This window comes from Hyalella azteca, unplaced genomic scaffold, assembly GCF_000764305.2.
Source record: "Hyalella azteca isolate HAZT.00-mixed unplaced genomic scaffold, Hazt_2.0.2 contig8450, whole genome shotgun sequence".
NCBI classification, from domain to species: Eukaryota; Metazoa; Arthropoda; class Malacostraca; order Amphipoda; family Hyalellidae; genus Hyalella; species Hyalella azteca.
Window position 1 is genome coordinate 1 of NW_025938542.1, and position 19,434 is coordinate 19,434.

At 36.8% G+C, this 19,434-nt stretch overlaps 2 protein-coding genes and 1 long non-coding RNA gene across 3 annotated transcripts; 1 reads left to right on the forward strand and 2 right to left on the reverse strand.

The window, feature by feature from the left end:
- Positions 1-7,547: 7,547 nt before the first annotated feature.
- Positions 7,548-7,973, reverse strand: LOC108680701 (histone H1-like). Its single transcript, XM_018169588.1, has one exon. It carries the CDS (start codon positions 7,971-7,973, stop codon positions 7,548-7,550), a length of 426 nt encoding a protein of 141 aa, XP_018025077.1.
- Positions 7,974-10,712: 2,739 nt separating this feature from the next.
- LOC108680706 lies at positions 10,713-11,071 on the forward strand. Its single transcript, XR_001931441.2, has 2 exons — positions 10,713-10,850; positions 10,969-11,071. It is a non-coding gene; the product is annotated as an uncharacterized LOC108680706 (long non-coding RNA).
- A 645-nt stretch (positions 11,072-11,716) lies between these two features.
- Positions 11,717-15,972, reverse strand: LOC108680710 (ceramide synthase 5-like). The gene is made up of 2 exons (XM_018169599.2): positions 12,207-15,972; positions 11,717-11,879 (listed from the first exon to the last, which is right to left on the reverse strand). The coding sequence occupies exon 1, from the start codon at positions 15,744-15,746 to the stop codon at positions 14,589-14,591; it is 1,158 nt and encodes a 385-aa protein (XP_018025088.1). The 5' UTR covers positions 15,747-15,972; the 3' UTR covers positions 11,717-11,879; positions 12,207-14,588.
- Positions 15,973-19,434: the final 3,462 nt, after the last annotated feature.

Below are 19,434 nucleotides of genomic sequence, written 5' to 3' on the forward strand. Positions count from 1 at the left end.
TATTTGTTTTAATTGAAAACTAATTTATGTAAAAATCTGTAATAACTCCTGCCGCAGCGTATCGATAATAACTACTTATATTCCAAAATTCAAGCAAATCAGTTCAGTATTGTAGGAGTTATGAGTCCTTCGGTTGCATAAAAAATATGTTTATTAGTTGTAATTGAAAACTAATTTATGTAAAAATCTGAAATAATTCCTGCCGCAGCGTATCAATAATAACTACTTATATTCCAAAATTCAAGCAAACCAGTTCAGTATTATAGAAGTTATGAGTCCTTCGGTTGATTAAAAAATACGTTTATTAAATTTAATTGAAAACTAATTTATATAAAAATCTATAATAATTCCTGCCGCAGCGTATCAATAATAACTACTTATATTCCAAAATTCAAGCAAATCCGTTTAGTATTGTAGGAGTTATGAGTCCTTCGGTTGAGCTGAGTCCGCAGGCGAGTTCGCAGGCGAGTCCGCAAAAGTGTCGATTCAGTCAGCTTTCAAGGAAATCCCCTTGTTTGAATCTCTTTAGAATTACCAAATAATTATATAAGTTTTTTTGCGCATAATACCATGAGGCATCATAGGCAGCAAACCTCCACTCTATATGAATTTGCTCAAAATCAGGCTAAAAAATTATGCTTTATTAATAAATATACTCGTTTCCCAAGCGTTGATTTTAAATTCGTATGTCCTAAAAAGTTCTTTGAAAAATAGAATAAGAAAATCATGAACATGAACTCAAGTAAAATTATATTTCATCTACAAATACATATTTTAATACTTGACTACGTTCATTTAGTTCAGATGATCAGTAATGTGAGCGTCCATAAATATTTATGTTACGTAGTGAAATAATTTTATTGGTCAAGTTTGTATTACATTAACAAGTTAATATGTCATATATTTGTATCTAGCTCAGTAATTCATTCTTCAGCGAATAAAATAGAATAGAAGTGTCGGCACTGAAAAAAAAGGCCCATGGCCTGTTGCCGATTCATGTACTTTTCGTGACTTGATTCCTCAAAAGATCCGGCCTTTTTAACCCGATCTTTCCTAACTGACGATTGATTGAGATAGCTGCTGGACTTTTTGCCTGGCCCGTAATTTACTAGTCACTTTATAAGACTGAACATATGCTCCTGCATAGCTTCGTCTAGTCTGTTCTTGAAGGCGTTCATACTCGGAGCGTCAACGATGCTATCAGGGAGGCTGTTCCACATGTCGGTGACTCGAAGCGAGAAGAAATGTTGTCGCATGGATGTGTTACAACGCAATTTTTTAGTTTGTAGCCGTGGCCCCTGGAGTTGGTTCCTGTTTCAAATTCTTGGCCTCCTTCTGGGATCTTGTACAAAACGTGAGTATACTTGTATACTTCAATGAGGTCCCCACGCAGACGTCGATAACAGAGGCTTGGAAGCTTCCTAATCTTTAATCTTTCTTCATAAGGCTTGCCTTTTAATTCAGGAACTATCCTTGTTGCACGTCTGTGAACACTCTTGACCAAATTTTTGTCTTTTCAAGCTTTGGTGACCACACGGCGATTCCAAACTCTAGGTCCGGACGCACGACAGCGACAAACAACTACTTCATCGCTTCTGTATCTTGGTACTCGTAAGAGCGTCTTTATAAATTATTCACAATTATTCATACAACCCAAAAAAGTTGTAAAACTGCTAATTTATTGAAATAACATCAATGAATGCAGTAAAGGCTTAATTAATAGGGATGATGAATAATCGCGAATGATGTACTCAGAGCTCTACGGCATCATCCTTCTTCATAATTAATGAATTTGGCCTATTGAATAAACATCTCATGACTCGTATTTCTGGTCATTACTAAATCCAAAATATTTTTCACGAGATAGCAAGAATTATTTTCATCTAATATATTGTCGATATATATCATTTAGTATACTGTTGACATCGTACATTTGTTTTTGAACGCATAGGTAAGTGCTTTTTATTTGTTTGAAATTGACCTAATTTGATTTAGAACGCATACGTCAGTGATATAACAGCCGGCGTTAAATTGGCCATTATTTCTATAATTCCTCTCGATTTATTCTGCTACTTTTTTTCATTGGTGAGTCATGACTTCGATAGAAGAAAATATCAATAAGAAGAACGAAATATTGGTACACTGAAATTCGAACAAAATTCATTTAGCTCGAATTTGATTCTATAAAAAAAGAGCAAGTAATGATACAAGTTTTGAGAGACAATTAGTTCATTCGTTGTTTTCAGCTTTTATTGTTCTAGAAGAAGTATTTAATCTTTATTCTTCTACTTCAAAACAAGCGTTGTCGTGCGTATATAGTGGCAGGTTCTGGTGCCAGGTGATAAAACCAACAATCATTAAAATACTTTATTGCACATCAATCATCATTACAGATTTTCTGCATAAACTGGGATACGTAGCACATGTTCACGTGGCACACGGGTAATTAACAGTCTTCGTTCAAACAGCTACGTTCCACAACACGTGACGATGTCTTACTCATCCAGTCCGCGTTCTTACTGCTCGATCCTAATTCGCAGTCTCTATTCTCGATTCTCAACTTTCTCTAAAACATTCTTACAATACTAATTCTAATTAATTACAAATTTACAATACCTATATATTTAATAGAAGCCTTATATTACAACAGTAAAATACAATTTACAATAAGCCCTCTACAGTGTTTTTTGCAATAAGATTTATCTCTTCCGAAAAAAACGAAACTAATGGAAATTTTTAACGTCGGCGGGAAATTTCTGCCTCACAGCTAAGATTGAGTTTGCCCACGTACGCCGCTCAACAAGCATACGATAGTTTAATAAAAAATATTCGCAGAAAAAATGCAAGATAAGGCGTCGTATACGTGGCCTTCACCGCGACAAAATAATTTGTGCAAGCTGCACTTGTTCGGCGAACAGCGGACGAACTTTAATTAATTAATTAATTAATGTCCGACTTAATCTTATTGAACAACATATAACATTTTCGTGCATACACTTCTCATTTGTATCTGCGTAATTAAGTTCACTTCAGTAAATTCATTTTCCAGTTTTGGCTCATAAACTGATCCTGTCTCATTAATTTTATTTCAATACGACAGCAAAAAATTTAATCGGAGAAAACCTCAAACTTCTCCCTACAATTTTTCCAGATTATGTGCTAAATTGAACATGTGCTGACCAATTGATGTATAAATTGATTCACTAATTCATCATATTAACTCTATTGGTTGTTCCTATGTTGAATTTGCGAGTTCAGCATCACATGTTTTATTTCTCACTCAGAATCTCGTCTTCGAATGTTACCTTCCACTGCAAGAAGAGCCTTTATTTTGTTTCTTATGGTGTCGCTCTCTTAACACTTGAATTGTCGTGTTAACTAAAATATGCCGAGGTCATGCTTACGCTGTTGTTTACCAACCACTCGATTTCGATTGAAACAATGCTGAAGAAATGGGGAGGATCGAGACTCGATCGCACCGTGACATAGTATTGCTCACATAGCGTGGCGTGAAGTGCAGTTGTCCGACAATCAACTGCTCTTGAAACAACTCATGTAAATGTAGTACTGTTAAAGTGAAAATAAGTTGATAGGTACATCCTAGTGACCAAGAGATTTATATAAACCTTTTCATTTTAAATTAAACTCCACCAGGGTATCAACATATCGCTACTGGAGTCCTGGTGGTTGAGGCTACTGAGTGGCTGTGGTGCATGATCGATGCATATAGATATTCTACAGGTATTGGGAGGTTGGAATAACATACTAATTCATACTATTTATTAAAAAATTGATCAGTTTACTGGAATATCCGTTATGTATAATGAATGCATTTGCCTGTACTTGACCTGAATGCTGGACCTCTTCCAGCGTGAGTGAATGAGCGGTGTCGCACTCACTAATAATGATGGCTCCAATGATCATTTTTATTTTTTTGCTCCTGCCGAGCAAAAAAACACACTTCTGCACGGTCACTCAGAGACGCTTCACGCGGATGGAGTTTTTAATTTACGGATAATATGATCATAAAAGTCTGAGCTGTTTTTCTGCCAGAGGTGATATTTCAGTTGTGTTTTTCGCAGCTACTTTAACTTCTTGTGAATGAAGTTGGTCTAAAGACTTTTTTTTTGCTCTCAGGTTCTGAGTGAAGAAATTTTAACGGAAAAACACATTGGACGGTGCAAGCGTAAGCATTTCATCAATAATTCGTGTCAAATCTGATGACGCGAATACTCTCATAAGAAGACAATTATAAGGTTTTGACTTAATTACAACACTTCTCTTTAACTTCACTTCTTGTCTGTCTGTCTGTCTGTCTGTCTGTCTGCTACAAATCTTGTAATCGAAATTTAATACACTTCTACTAATCCTATCGATCTGAAATTTTGCACACTTGTGTAAAGTTGGAGACAATGCATACAGAGGCAATGCATGAATCAATTAATAGAATAAATAATTTTGAAAAAATTATATATTAAAAATTTATATATTAAAAAAATTGAAAAACTAATTTTTTAATTTGAAAATTAAATGAGAAATTCATTGTACATTTGTAAGATTGGAGACACTGGATTCTTTTGAAGTGTTGTCTTTAAAAAGTAATTTTTAAACGCATATTATTTTGAATACTTAATTCTTCACTTATTTTATACGGAGACATCAAGAACTGCGCCCGAGCCATTGAAAAGAATTCTAAATTCTAATTTTGCGAGGATTTATTGGCAAATGCACCCATGACATTTTCGTAGACAATCCTTTCTAAGAGACGAAATTATAATCTTACCCTATATGCATAAGATTTACGGAGGATATAAAAAAACATTGTTTACTACGACTATTATCTACTTCTACTAAAATCTACTTCTCGGTGTGCGGCTGAAGTTAAGCGGTGGTGAACTGGCGACGGCGTTGACCTGTGATCGCTAAATCCTTTGATGCTCCACCCCCAGGTTTTGCACCACCTCCAGGTTTTGCACCACCTTTGATGCACCAACTCCTGGTTTTGCACTGCCTTTGATACACCACCTCCTGGTTTTGCACTGCCTTTGATGCACCACCTCTTGGTTTTGCACTGCCTTTGTTGCACCACCTCCTGGTTTTGCACTGCCTTTGATGCACCACCTCCTGGTTTTGCACTGCCTTTGATGCACCACCTCCTGGTTTTGCACTGCCTTTGATGCACCACCTCCTGGTTTTGCACCACCTTTGATTCACCACTTCCAGGTTTTGCACCACCTTTGATGCACCACCTCCAGGTTTTGCACCACCTTTGATGCACCACCTCCAGGTTTTGCACCACCTTTGATGCACCACCTCCAGGTTTTGCACCACCTTTGTTGCACCACCTCCAGGTCTTCATTATTCTTAATTTTCACGAGGCTGCCAATGCTTTATCTCTGAATTGAAGAGATCATCCACAAGCTGGGCGTTAATTATGACATAGTTAATTGCACCAAAAAATCAATGCAAAAGAACATGTAATTGCAAGAATTAGATAGACTAATGCAAATAAAATAAATATTCAAAGGCATATTTATAAACATACGAAAAATTTATTAACCTGCGGCCATACTTTCAAAGCTCGCTAAGTGAACGTAAGTACTTACGCTCTATTTTCTTGTCAATTATTGGTGGATTTTGCTTGAAAGGCCTTCAATGATTGGCTGATGAACTTACGAACTCTTAACTTTTTTTGAAAGTATGGGCCCTGGCGATTAAACAGCTTTTCATGGTAGGTTTTGGTAATGATTTTGTGGCTAATGATTTTTGAATAGCAAAGAATTAAATGAAAGTTGTTGCAGGGTTGTTGTTCTAATAATATAACTGATTGAGTCTTTCATAATAATAAATAAGTTTTATGTTATAACCTATCACCTATCCATAACTGTTTTTATTTTTTTTAACTCAAATCACTTCGAACGATGATTTAACATTTCATTTCATGCATGGGAATTTCGTGGAACCTTTCCACAGCGAGGTCATTACCTTCCCCAACGTTAGCTTTCCGGTGCTGGAGGATATTTCACGACAAATAGAATTTTGAAAGAACTTTAATTAGTGATGGTATATAGGTTCTGGCCTTGATATGTGATTCGTTTAGGGTTTGAGGCATTCAATGCAATTGGTTGATGATTGGGATCTATATATACGTTTTCGGTTTGTTGATATTAGGCCTTGCTTTTGCTGAATATTGTGTCATCTCCTATGTGCATTATTCCTTGAGAATTTGGCATTAGAGGGCAGTTAGAATGTATTCCGTATTGTAACTCATCGTCAGTAGTTTCACTTTGTATTATTCGCCCCCAGTTCAAGTTGCCACTATTGGTAGAATTACAGTCTCAGCCCATGTATTATATGCCCATCACCTCTCATTCACTTATGTCATAACAACAACATTTCAGACACGATGTCCGCGTTCTCAACGCGCAGTTATTCAGCTTGTTTAAAAGTCCATATAGTAATATAATGAACGGCCATATTGTACCTGTTTCTTAAATAAGGGTCATTGGCATCATGTAAGTATTAGTACTGGTAATTACTTACAATGTCTGAATTCGAAACAATTGTTAAGGAAGTATTGTTTCTCGGAATTGGGTGTAAAGTGTATTTCTTGATGCCTAGAATCTTGTGCGCCTCTCAGAGAGCTGAGGGCGTCACAATTAACAGCGCTCCAGTGAGCCTTTAATTGTATGGCAGCGACAGCTGCTGCATCGCCAGGCTGGCAAAAAACGTTTTTTTCTGCAAAAAGTAATCTTTCTGCGTGAAAAAATTGCCTAGTCAGAACGAAATGTAAACAGTCCCTAATACAATTAAAAAATTTAGTTGGTACAATTTCACTCGCATTTGAGCTTTGGCTGTCTCTGTGTGTGCCAGCGCAATTTTAATTAGTTACTCTTTGGAAGATGCAATTTGATAATGAAGCTATGCTATTGAAAAGAATAACAGTTTCTATTCACATACATGTTGCATATTAATTATAATTAGTCTAATTAGCTGACTGTATTACATTACAACATTAGCTATATTAATTTGATATTGGACAAGTACAAAGATTAATGGGTATCAACGTATCGCCACTGCAGTACTGGTGGCGGAGGTCTTAGCTGCTGTGGTGGTTGAGGCATAAATATTCTATAGGTATTGGGAGGGTAGAATTTGGATGACAGGGAATTATTATTTGACACAGGGAGTGATCATGAAAATCGGGGATTGGGCATTGGGTATGAGGGATTTTATTGCATTTAGACCGAAATTAATGTCGATAGCTTTGTGAAAAAATTGCATAGGACGTTACACCAAGGAAAGACATTGCTAGCATGAATGTATTTGGAAGTATCGATTAATTATTAACTATACGATATCAAACGTAGCGAATCTGGAAGTTTTTGGTATCATGCGACCTCCCCTACCGCCATCTAGATACCTAAAGTTGGCCTCTTAATCTCAAAATGGTGCTCTGGGGAAATGTCCCCAAAAATTGTGGCGACTTTTTTCTGGATTTTGACATATTGCCAACTTTTAGCCGTCCCCTTAAGATATTTACGAATTTACGAAATCAGGTTTTCCGGGATTGGTCCTTGAGCCACCGCAGCAAAAACAAACCTATAGACAGCGTTCTTTTTGCTAGATTTTTTCGCTAATAAGCGGAGCTGTGCCGCCTTGGCTGACTTGGCTGACTCAGCGGGCTGTGCCGCCTTGGCTGACTCCGCGGGCTGTGCCGCCTTGGCTGACTCCGCGAGCTGTGCCTCCTTGGCTGACTCAGCGAGCTGTGCCGCCTTGGCTGACTCAGCGGGCTGTGCCGTCTTGGCTGACTCAGCGAGCTGTGCCGCCTTGGCTGACTCCGCGGGCTGTGCCTCCTTGGCTGACTCCGCGGGCTGTGCCTCCTTGGCTGACTCCGCGGGCTGTGGCGCCTTGGCTGACTCCGCGGGGATGTGCCGCCTTGGCTGACACCGCGAGCTTCTAGCGCCTTTCATGTTTAATTCTAGAACCCTCATGCTCTGTAACTAAAACATGAACCTAATATAAGATGTAGTGCAGATACCGGAATGAACGCTGTTTGCGCATTTCCTTAAAATACGGAAATAGCTAAGCAATATCTCTTCGTATAGTATCATATACTTGATGAAACCAAATTACTTTAAAGCTTAATAGTTTTCATATATTTTTAGCGCACTTTCTCATTTATGGAAAATAAGGCGATATTGTGCTCGTCATGTCCGGACGGACAGACAGACGTGAGAAAATGCGCTTTCAGTCATTCGCTCCAGTGAGTACTGATCTTATTTTTTATGCTTAATTTGGCATAATACTAAATTTTTAAAACGAAATTATTACATGTGAAACATTTTTCGACTGCAATTTACTCTTTCCATTTGCTGAATTTTGGAACATGTTCGTGAATAAATGCATCCCAGAAATGGACACACTTTCCTGCACAAGACTTAAAATTTATAAATTTTCCTTATTTTATGTGTGCTCGTCAAAAGGTTATGCAATCTTTCACTAATTGTATTTGCTTGCAGCACTTAAATGCTGGCAGTTCAGGAAATTTCAATATAAAAAATATCCCATTATAATTTTTCGAAATAACGTGCAACGAATTATGTGAAAAAACTGGTCCGATCCTTTGGTCATTCCGTATTTATTTTGCCTCTGAAGTGTGCCAGTTTTTTGTCTTAGTTTCTGTACTTCTGGCTTTTCCTTTACTGTTTCTGTATGGATCAAAGTCACTTATTGGTGTGCCGTATTCCTGATGTGTAAGGTTAATTCGATTTGTTAATCTGATATTTACCCTTCAAATCCTCTCTATTTCACCCACACCCGATTACCGAACTGTATTCAAATCTTGACAATAATGTTGCTTCAGGGTGCTGATGTAAAGAAAAAGTATGCATTGTTATCGAGTGGATCTACGGTTTTATGTATTTTAAAAATTCTGCTATCATATATAGTATATATCTGAATAAAATTTCAAGCAGTCTTGTTGCTGCGCACTGATGCTTAAAACTAGTCTGAACCTGCAGTTACGCTGATTATAATGTGTAGTTGATTGCAGCAGCTCAGCTTCAAGTTAAAACGTAAATTTTACGAATAATTTGCAACATATTTATGGCTCTATTGACATATTTATGGTGCTCGTAACATATTTCTGCACTTGGAACATATTCACGGAACTTGTAACATATTCACGAACATGTAACATAATCAGGCACATGCTACATATCCGCGCACTTGTAACATATATCACGCACTTGTAACATATTCACGCACTTGTAACATATGCCACGCACTTGTAACATAATCACGCACTTGTAACATATTCACGCACTTGTAACATATAATATTCACGCTCTTGTAACATATTCACGCACTTGTTACATATTCACGCACTTGTAACATATATCACGCACTTGTAACATATTTACGCTCTAGTAACATATTCACGCACTTGTAACATATACCACGCACTTGTGTTTGTAACACATTCATGCACTTGTAACATATTTACGCTATTGTAACATATTCACGCACTTGTAACATATCCACGCACTTGTAACATATACCACGCATTTGTAACATATCCGCGCACTTGTAACATATTCATGCACTTATAACATATTTGCGCTCTAGTAACATATTGACGCACTTGTAACATATGCCACGCACTTGTAACATATTTACGCTCTTGTAACATATTTACGCTCTTGTAACATATTTACGCTCCTGTAACATATATACGCTCTGGTAACATATTTACGCTCTTGAAACATATTCACGCTCTTGTAGCATATTCACGCTCTTGTAACAAATTCACGCACTTGTAACATATCCATGCTCTTTTAACATATTCATGTACTTGCAACATATTCATGCACTTGTAACATATCCACGCAATTGTAACATGTTCACGCTTTTATAACGTATTTATGTATTTGTAACATACCCGCGCACCTGTAACATGTTCAGGCCCTTGTAACATGTTCACGCTCATGTGACATGTTAACGCTCCCGCAACATATTCATGCACTTGTAACATATCCACGCACTTTCATCATATCCACGAACTTCGTATCATATTAATGATAAAAATATTTACGAAAACTGAGATACAGTACCCATTTCTTCCCTAAAATTAGCAGGTAGATAACCATATGATATAACTTATTCATTTCAGAGCATTCTCATTGATTTGACTAACATTACTCTAATTATGTATGCGGATAAACGGCGTAGATATACTGCAATTATCTGTGGAGTAACATAATATTAATATTAGACAGCTATACTAGACATATACGTTTGTCACGAGCAAGATATGCAACTAATAATATAAAACTACAATGATTAGTTGTGCTGTGTGGCCTGTTATGAATTATGCCTGTTTGTGCTATTTGCCTGTTACGAAAATTTCAGCAGCCTTTTCACTAAGTGTTGCGTCTATATATGTTTCTAAATTGTTCTTATCAACACATATACTATGTGTTGATAAAAAGAGTACCATAAATCTAGTTATTCGGGTCCTACACCGCTATGTCACAACCTTAACCAGAGGATAACCAAATTTTCTGCTTGAACTTAACACGTGTACAGTTAAACCCAAACGAAACGTTAACCTGAGCGCCACGATCGAGTAACCTTCCGCAATAGATTGAAATTAATAGAGTAACCTTCCGCAATAGCTTAATAGAGTAACCTTCCGCAATAGAATTAATTTTAGGCTTAAGTTGGTTTTCTGTCTTATTCAGATAAGAATCCACCCAACCGCCTCTACTTGGTCTTCAACTCTGCCGTTTCTGTTTTTTTGAGCAGAACTTCTTGCTTATATGTTCTGTTGCCACCGGCAATATATGGTGAGAATTGGAGAGAGAGACATATTCACCCTGAAAAAGTGACTATTTCAACTGATATTGTGTTCTGAACTCCTATCGTTCGAACTTGTACTTTATGTGAGAACTTATTCTTCTACAGTGCACGAGTTCCTCATCGCACTTCGTGCTTTTCATTACCTCCTGGCTTCGTACTGCGAACCTATTCTCTTTTCGGAACTACAACAATAAAAGTTTCAACGCTTTCTTTGTTCTTTAATTTCCAATTGTACCAAAATTCAATAATTGAAGAGAATAATCTTTTTATTATACAGTATGATATGTATATTTATCGAATTTGACTTGGTAGTTGAAAATTAATAACGTGAACGCTACTGTAATTTGAAATTATTTATTGGGAGATCATTTGACCACTGGCTTCCAACTATACGTCATCCAACAAACACAAATGCAGATCTCGACGCCAACAGGCAGAGTAGGTGTATCATGTATACGACGCGAACAGAGTAGGAGTATCATGCAGAATATGAATGTATTGATGATATTTCATTCGATAAATCCTCTTAGTTTTATAATGTCTTCTTCCTATCTTCTATAACCATTACAACTTTCATTACTTCTGATGAATAAAAACAAAACAAGTTTATTATTAAGTTCCTCAACCTCTGTAAGACGCAGGCAGCCAGCAAAGCCGGTGTGAACGCCAGTGAAAGTTATATGCTGCCTTATTGTCTTACCCATAGTACATAGTTCAAGGTATAGTATGAAACACCTCAGCATTTGCTTGTTTTTACAAGAAAATGAAAATGAATATTGTTGGACAAAACTTTGAGGAACGAGCTGATAAATGAAGATATAGGCAAGCAAAACAAGAATGGACTGGAGGCTAAAGAAATTTCTTTATTTAAAAAGTTTCAAGATGGTATAAATAGCCATCAATTCCACGAGATAGTTAGTTTGGTGCTGCCTAATTTTGGTAGCGGCTCCTCTTCAATAAGCGTGAAGAGGCAAAGGAGCCGCAACTCGCTCCTGCGTCTGCCCAACCCGAAAATTCTGAAGAAAAGGAAACGGTGATCAGGCAAGGCACAAAGCTCAGCTCAAAGTAGGCGAAAAAACGCTCGATGCAATAAAAGGTCTTAAATGACAAAGTTTGCAATCGTAGCAAAAGTAGGTCGAGCTGGTGCAACTTGCTGCCACACGTTCCGAGTTAGAGCAATCTTTATTATTGGATAATCATGAATGAAGTCTTAAAATTACCAATAAATATTAGAGTATGGATAATTACGGGCTTTATTATTTATTCGGGTTTCAAGTGAAAAGGAACAGGATTTAACACCTCATCACCGCTTGCTCCGTGCCTACGAAGATAGGGTGACGTACCTGAAGTGCTAAAAAATCCTTCGGTGAATCGCTGGTGAGGTGCCGCTTCTTGGAGCTGATCCACGCCCGCGCAGAGGTAAGATGCCGGGGTCAAGGTAGTGGTATCATCCAAAACGTCAGGTGTACCATCGAGGTAAGTCGTAGCGCAGACGACATCCACTTCAGCACGTGCCCACGCATGCGTCCAAAGTCCCGACCGAGCTCAAGCTAAGCTTCCATGGGTGGCTTTAATCCATAGTTTCCAAGGTGAACAGGAGCCAAAGATTCTTGAAAAGGTTAGTCCATACTATCTAACTTGAAGCGTAGACAGGAGAGTTTCAACAATGAATCTGGCCCAAAGCAGCACCTTAGGAGTTGCTGCCGTGAGGTCAGGCAACGAACTGGCACAAATTCTTCAGAGAAAGTGGAGTTAAGTATTGGGCGAGATGTTAGTTTCACGTGGAATGTGCACATTAAAACTACTTCAAACGTCACCCAAATCATTTGTGGCACAGAGCAGGTGAGGATGGAAAATTTATGCCCGAAATTTATCAAACATTAAATTAATGAAAACTAAATCATAGTTTTTTGATCAATTGTTAGTGAAGGAATTAATGATTAACTCTCCTAATGATTAACTATGATGATTAACTCTAATGATGATGATGATTAACTCTCCTAGATTTATCGGGATTATATGAGAATGGTAATCTAAATTCACCAAGCAGTGAAGCAAGATTTTCTGACGAAACTTGAAGAGAGGAAGGATTATTTAAAACTACAGCCGCCGTGATCGAGAATCTTATTTATTGAAGTAGCCATTTCAACCCATGGTCATGTTATTACTTACAATGCTTAGTTGCTATAACTCATATAGTTTATTACATCGTTTTTTATACGCATACAATATTTCATGGAATTCGTTTACAAATTGTCTTTTACATAATTTTCCAATGTGTACATACTAATTTAATACATATTTCCACCAGACGGTCTCAACGAGCAAAAAGGCTCACCGTCTCATCGTAATATTAACGACGCCGAAGAGCATTAATTAAAATTTCAAAAGAATCCGGTAGAATAAAGATTTAAAATTAGTGGTTTACGTGTCTGCAAAGAACTAAAAAATTATCAGGCAAATATTTGAGAAATGTACTCAATTGTTTTAATTGTTGGTGTGAATAATGAGCTGTTTGACTTATGAAAAATCCATTGAAATATTTCTATTCACAATATTCCGATTGAATTTATTCATCAATTAATTATTCACGAATGAATGCAAATAATTGCAATTATCTTCGAAAATTTGTGCAGGCATTGTTGAATCTTGACATAGCTCATATAATGAAGCTGAACGGAGATTCTCTGATAATTAGAAACTATATATAACTCTGCGCTAAGAAAATGTCTGCTATAGTAGAAATATCGCTATAAGAATAGTGTCAGCAAAGAGCTATTTTCTCTAAATACGCCTTATCATTTGAATCGACATGTCCTAAATCTCTTTGGTATTGAGGGAATACAATTATCAAATTGGAAATACCTATATATGGTTCATTGAAAAATCGCTCCTGAAGAAACAATTCGAAATTCGTTCGACCAAAGTGAAGAGGGCAACAACATTCTTCACATATTACATGGTTCACATTTCCTAGCATTATTAGGGAGGAAAGTGCTATCAAACATTTGTTCTCATCTTACGTGTGTTATAATGGAGCTGAACGATTGAAGCTATGATGCAAATTGCGTTGTTTTGATAGATAATAATTGCTGGAACGAGCTTTTTAACGGGAATAAAAATCCCAATCTACTTTCACACATGTAGACTCAGGAACCCAGGCGAAGATAAAGCTAACGAATAAATGATTAATTTTACCATAATTTTCAAAGCGATGCGAGCAAAATCAAATTCAGGTCAGTGAAGAGTAGATAATTCATCAGATTTATCAAAAGGTATGTATTTTTAAATACTAGCGTTGAACTCTATAGTTTTAACATAACGTATAAATGGAGCGGTTTCAAATGAGCATGAGCGATATATTTAGGACCACTAAAACTTGAGCGTATTTTAAAGTTGTTCTTACAAAAAATATTCATGGTAAAAGTGCTCAAGTTCTAGCATGTCGAGTCGAAAACAATTACACGAAACGAGGCTTAAATAAAAGATCCTATAAACAGCTCGAGCCTTCGTTAAACGCCGACATATATAAGATAGTAGGCACTCTAAAGAGTACAGGATGTATATAGACTAACGATGTTAGGTAACGTGCATACAATAACGTTTAGATTATAACAAATTTATGTTCATGTTCTGATACACCTGGGAAAAAATTTAATTCATTTGGCTAATACTTAGACACCACAATAATTCAAGTTTCACTTATAAATAAAAATTTTGTAAGATTAGATGACGGAACGAATGACTTTGCGCTGTCTCCCATTATCCTTATCCAGTGAACCACCAGCTTTGTTTCGGACTTTAGTGCCCAAATTTGAGTTTTCAGTAACATTTCCTTCCTCAGAGAGTTCTTCACCAGATGACCTAACGTCTGCGAAGCCTTTATCCTTAGATAATTTCATTTTTATTGCTTTGACGAGCTCCACGGTCCACATGCAGTGAAGGAAAAGCAAAATAAGAGATAAAGCCGATCCCAAGTAAAGTGCCGGCCAAATACGGAAACCTAAAGTAAAATATTTTGTGAAAATTGGTTTAATAACCATCATTGGATAAAGCACAAGTCTAGTTATTATCCAGACCACAGCAAAGACTACCGCACTGAAAGTATTGAACTCTTTTCTGCCCGAGTAATCGAGCATTTTTGCCAAAGCAAGAGGTATGTCGGCTACCTCGTGGATGAAAACACTCAAAGATAGTAAGTTCATCCCGTTCATGGACACGTTATCGATATTTATAAGAAAAACTGCCAGATGATGGCTTAACATTATGTAAAAATCGTGACGTTTATCTAGGGCAAGCAGAGTGTACATTTGGGTGATGTAAAATCCGCAGTCAAAGGCACAGTACCACCAAATTATGACTGGAACTTGTTGATACGGAACGTCTTCGAAGAGCAAAGAGGAATCCCAAACATAATCTTGTGGTAAAACTATGAACAAGCCTGCGATGAAGAAGCAACTATAGAAGAAACCTTGCCAACCCATGTCACAGAACTTCTCCAGCGTTGTCATTTGCGAAGATAAAGCTCTCTGCCGAAGCCATCTTTCGACTGCTCGCTCCGACCAGTTGATGCGCGACGCGGCCGCTGTCAGCATTTGGCGCGGCGGTCGCGCTCGGTTTACAGCATACAAATCTTCAAGAGTTTTGTTGGGCGGTGGGGCAGCGTACGGCCGAGACCTGACGCCAGCTCTCAGGCCAAGAGGCTTCAGAATTAATGGGATGAGGATGTAATCTCTAAAAATGTACAGTGCAGCGCCAAAAATCAGAGCCCATTTCCAAAATTCTGCCAAACTTGGATATGGCTCACCAATTTTTTCTTCGACGTCTTCATATGTGACACCCGATGGCAAACCAAACCATTCCATCCAGGTCCTATTCTTCATGATTTTTTCGCTATTATTTCTCTACTGCTATGGACTGCGACAAAGTAATTTGTAATTACTTTAATTATTTGAAATTAAATTCCGGAGAATAACCAAAAATGTAATAAAATATTTACACAAAGGTATCCTTAATAGCTAATACTTTCAAACCAATCAGGCATATTCAAATAGCAGTAGAAGGCGGTTACTCGTCTCTGAATCTGACATTATTATTATCCGTTCATGAATGAATGGATAATAATAAATTTTATTCATTCACCCACTCCAGATAAAATTTCAATTTCTACGTTTCACCAAAAAATTCTAATGTACAGGATCACTTATGAATTCCCAGATACGTAGTATTAGCGAATGCTCAGGAATTCACTCGCAGATGAGGAAAGCTGCTTGGATTCACTGCAATCTCAGGTAAGTTCCTTTAATTTAAGCGCATAAATCTTGTTAGAGAATACTAAATTAATTCAGTTTACAAAACTCCGCACACATATGTTAGCATAGGAATTGCATGACTTTTATTACAACACTTCTCTTTAACTTCACTTCTTGCTGTTTGTCTGTCTGTCTGTCTGCTACAAATATTATAATCGATATTTAACACACTTCTTCCTGTCCAATTGATCTGAAATTGGCACATTTGCAAAAAGTTGGAGACAATGCATGAATCAATTGACAGAATAAATGATTTTAATTATTAAAGCATTTTTTCAATGTTATAAATCGGTTCAATGTTATAATGTTCAATATTATAATGTTCAATGTTATAAATCAATGTTATAATCGAACCCGGTGGAAGTCTAGTAGCTTCTTCAAACTATCGCCAGTCATGGAAAGATCCGGTCAAATGACACGAGTTTAGATCTATGAACAAGGCACGAAAAGGAAAAGAATCGGCGACAGGCCACATCAGGCCTACACTTCAGCGCCGACATCACTATGTTATGTTATGTTATAAAAAAAATTAAAAAGAATTTTGTCAGCTACAAATCTTATTATCGATATTTGACACACTTCTACCTGTCCAGTCGATCTGAAATTGTGCAAACTTGCGTAAAGTTGGAGACAATGCATGAATCAATTGACATAATGAATAATTATATAAAAATTTTTTCCATTATTAAAAAAAATTAAAAATAGTTTCATCTGCTACAAATCTTATAATCCATATACGATATACGACACAAAATTTGACCTGTCCCATCGATCTGAAATTTTGCACAATTGCATAAAGTCAGAGACAATGCATGAATCAGTTGACAGAATAAATAATTTTGAAAATTTACAAAATTTTGATATCCTTAAAAAATTTTGAAAAATAATTTATTTTAATATTTAAAACTAAAATTAGAAATTCATTGTACATGTGTAACATCCAAGACACTGGATTTTTCAGAAGTGTTGTCTTTAAAATGTAATTTTAAACGCATATTATTCAAGTGTAATAATAGAGAAAAAATGAACTTGTAACTTTTATATAGGCCGCCCGCTGGCCGCTCACTGTTGCAACGGTGCCCTGACTGTGCCGCCCTGAATGACTGTGACTCCACCCGAGATGCTCGTGCCTTATATACGGCAGAAGAGAGGACGCGTGAATGAAGTATCGTGAGGTGTACGAAAGACAGCAGACTTTCGTGACTTTCAATTTAGATATACATACAAACAACGCACTCTGGCGGAGCTAAATAAAAGAGTGCGGGAAAAATTAAACTGTCAATGAAATGCGCGTTACTGCCAAGTCTAGACGGGCGATTTGCAAAAATCTTTGCCAGAAAGTGAACTTGTGATTCAAGCGTTCATAAATTCGTATCGTCTTTAGAATACTTTTCAAAACCTCGATTTTTCTGGCAAATCACTTCAAGTTTTGATCATTGTGATGAAGAATGGATTATTCATCCGTTTCGCCTACAGCCAGCTGTTGGGCATCAGATGACTGACGTTCGCAAAACGCCGAAAACTATATAAGAGAATAAATCCATACGAATGTTGACTGAAGGCTCTTGCATGTATTAGCTATAGAAACATACAGACGTTCGGCAGAAAAAGTTGTGTTCCATACCATGATTAGCGGAAGACATTGAATGGATTACCAATCATCGGGCGCGGTGTTAATTAAGAGGTAAATTGAAGAAACCACGTGAATGCACAGAATTCATGTATTTCCCTGTTCAATGTCTTTCCAGAAGGTTTTTTTATCACACTACATGTATTCTACATGCAGGTAGACTTAATTAATTTCAGTAGATATTCTAAATTAATGAGTCGGTTCAAAGTCACATTGTTCGGCGTTTCAAAAGATATGAATTTAATAGTTATAGTTTGTTTTCGTACAATGCGGATCTAATGGACTCATACGCGGTCTCTATCGCTTAGTTTTCTGAAGCCGAGGGCTAATCTTCCATTTTGTCCTCCGTGTATGGGTTTTCCCTGGCCTGTCGGAAAAAATTCACTCATACAGCATGGGTGCGGGGGCAAAAACTCGAATGTACGGAGGAGCTCCTAGAGATTTTAGGCGCTTGCAGACGTCTAGTTGTATTGCATTTTTTACAGACTGCCTGCTTGACGAGTAATGATTGAATTTTTAATTCTTTAGGATGGATACATAACCTTTTGTTTGATTTTTTAGAATAAGACTTTGTCCCATAAATCTTTTTTTTCTGCTACTGGGAGACGAGCAGGATGCGTTCAGGAAATTCCCGTACTGTTTTAAATCGATGGATTCAATTGGCTGAAGTAGCTTTTGAAAACATACTGCCACTTTTAAACAAAAGAAGACGAACACAATATTTTGCAGTAATGACAATTTACAAGGCTTGTTTTGACTTTTCAATACATCTTAAAGTAAACCATTTAAATAATGTAAGATTGTAAGTACAAACATTTTTTGTGACTGCCAGCGTAAACAGATCTAAGATAACTGGTTACATTGGCATATTTTTCTTTTTTATACGCTCCCGAAAACACTAAGAGAGCTGCGATACCTATTATTTGATAACATATAATATATAGGATTGCAAAATATAAAAATCGATCTATAAAATCTATAAATGAGGCCGAAATTGTCTCGTGCAGTTGAGATCAACGAATGACAAAAAATATAGGTTTAAAAGTAATTTATGAAAAAAAGTAACTTGGCTAGTGAAGAATGTTATTATGCAACTCGTTTACAAACGAAAAGTAAAAAGTCAATGGGTGAAATGATTTGTTTGCTTTAATTTCAAGCTAAGAAGGAAATAAACAAATAACAGGCAAATAAAACGTTGAAAACGTTTCAGGGATCAATTCCAACATCAATTCAAGAACCCAAGAAATAAAAGTTTAACCAATAAAGAAAAGCGTAAGTTGCACGGATTGATTAATTCCTAAATATCGAATGAAAGGGCCAAGAAAACAACATCCATTCGTTTTAAATTTCAAGCTGATGAAATCCCTGAGCGTCGTCTGGGCAAGTTTTCCTCCTAAAAATTTGAGCGATTCACACACCCCAATTTGAGTCACCAGAGGCGAAACCGAAAATCTTTAAAATGCTCCAAGACACTTGGTGACTGGTAGGCATGCAGGTACGCATCAAGAAGGGAAAGATGTGTCGACGTTTCATCAGTTTAAAAATGCTATTCGATAGCGTTTTATGTTACGGGTTTGTTCAGTACCTAGATTAAAACCATTCCATAATAATTTTGCTATTCTCTTTTGT

What these genes read in the sequence shown, in the direction of transcription:
- LOC108680701 (XM_018169588.1), bottom strand. Translation starts at nt 7,973, where the DNA reads ATGAAAGGCGCTAGAAGCTCGCGGTGTCAGCCAAGGCGGCACATCCCC.
- LOC108680710 (XM_018169599.2), bottom strand. Translation starts at nt 15,746, where the DNA reads ATGAAGAATAGGACCTGGATGGAATGGTTTGGTTTGCCATCGGGTGTC.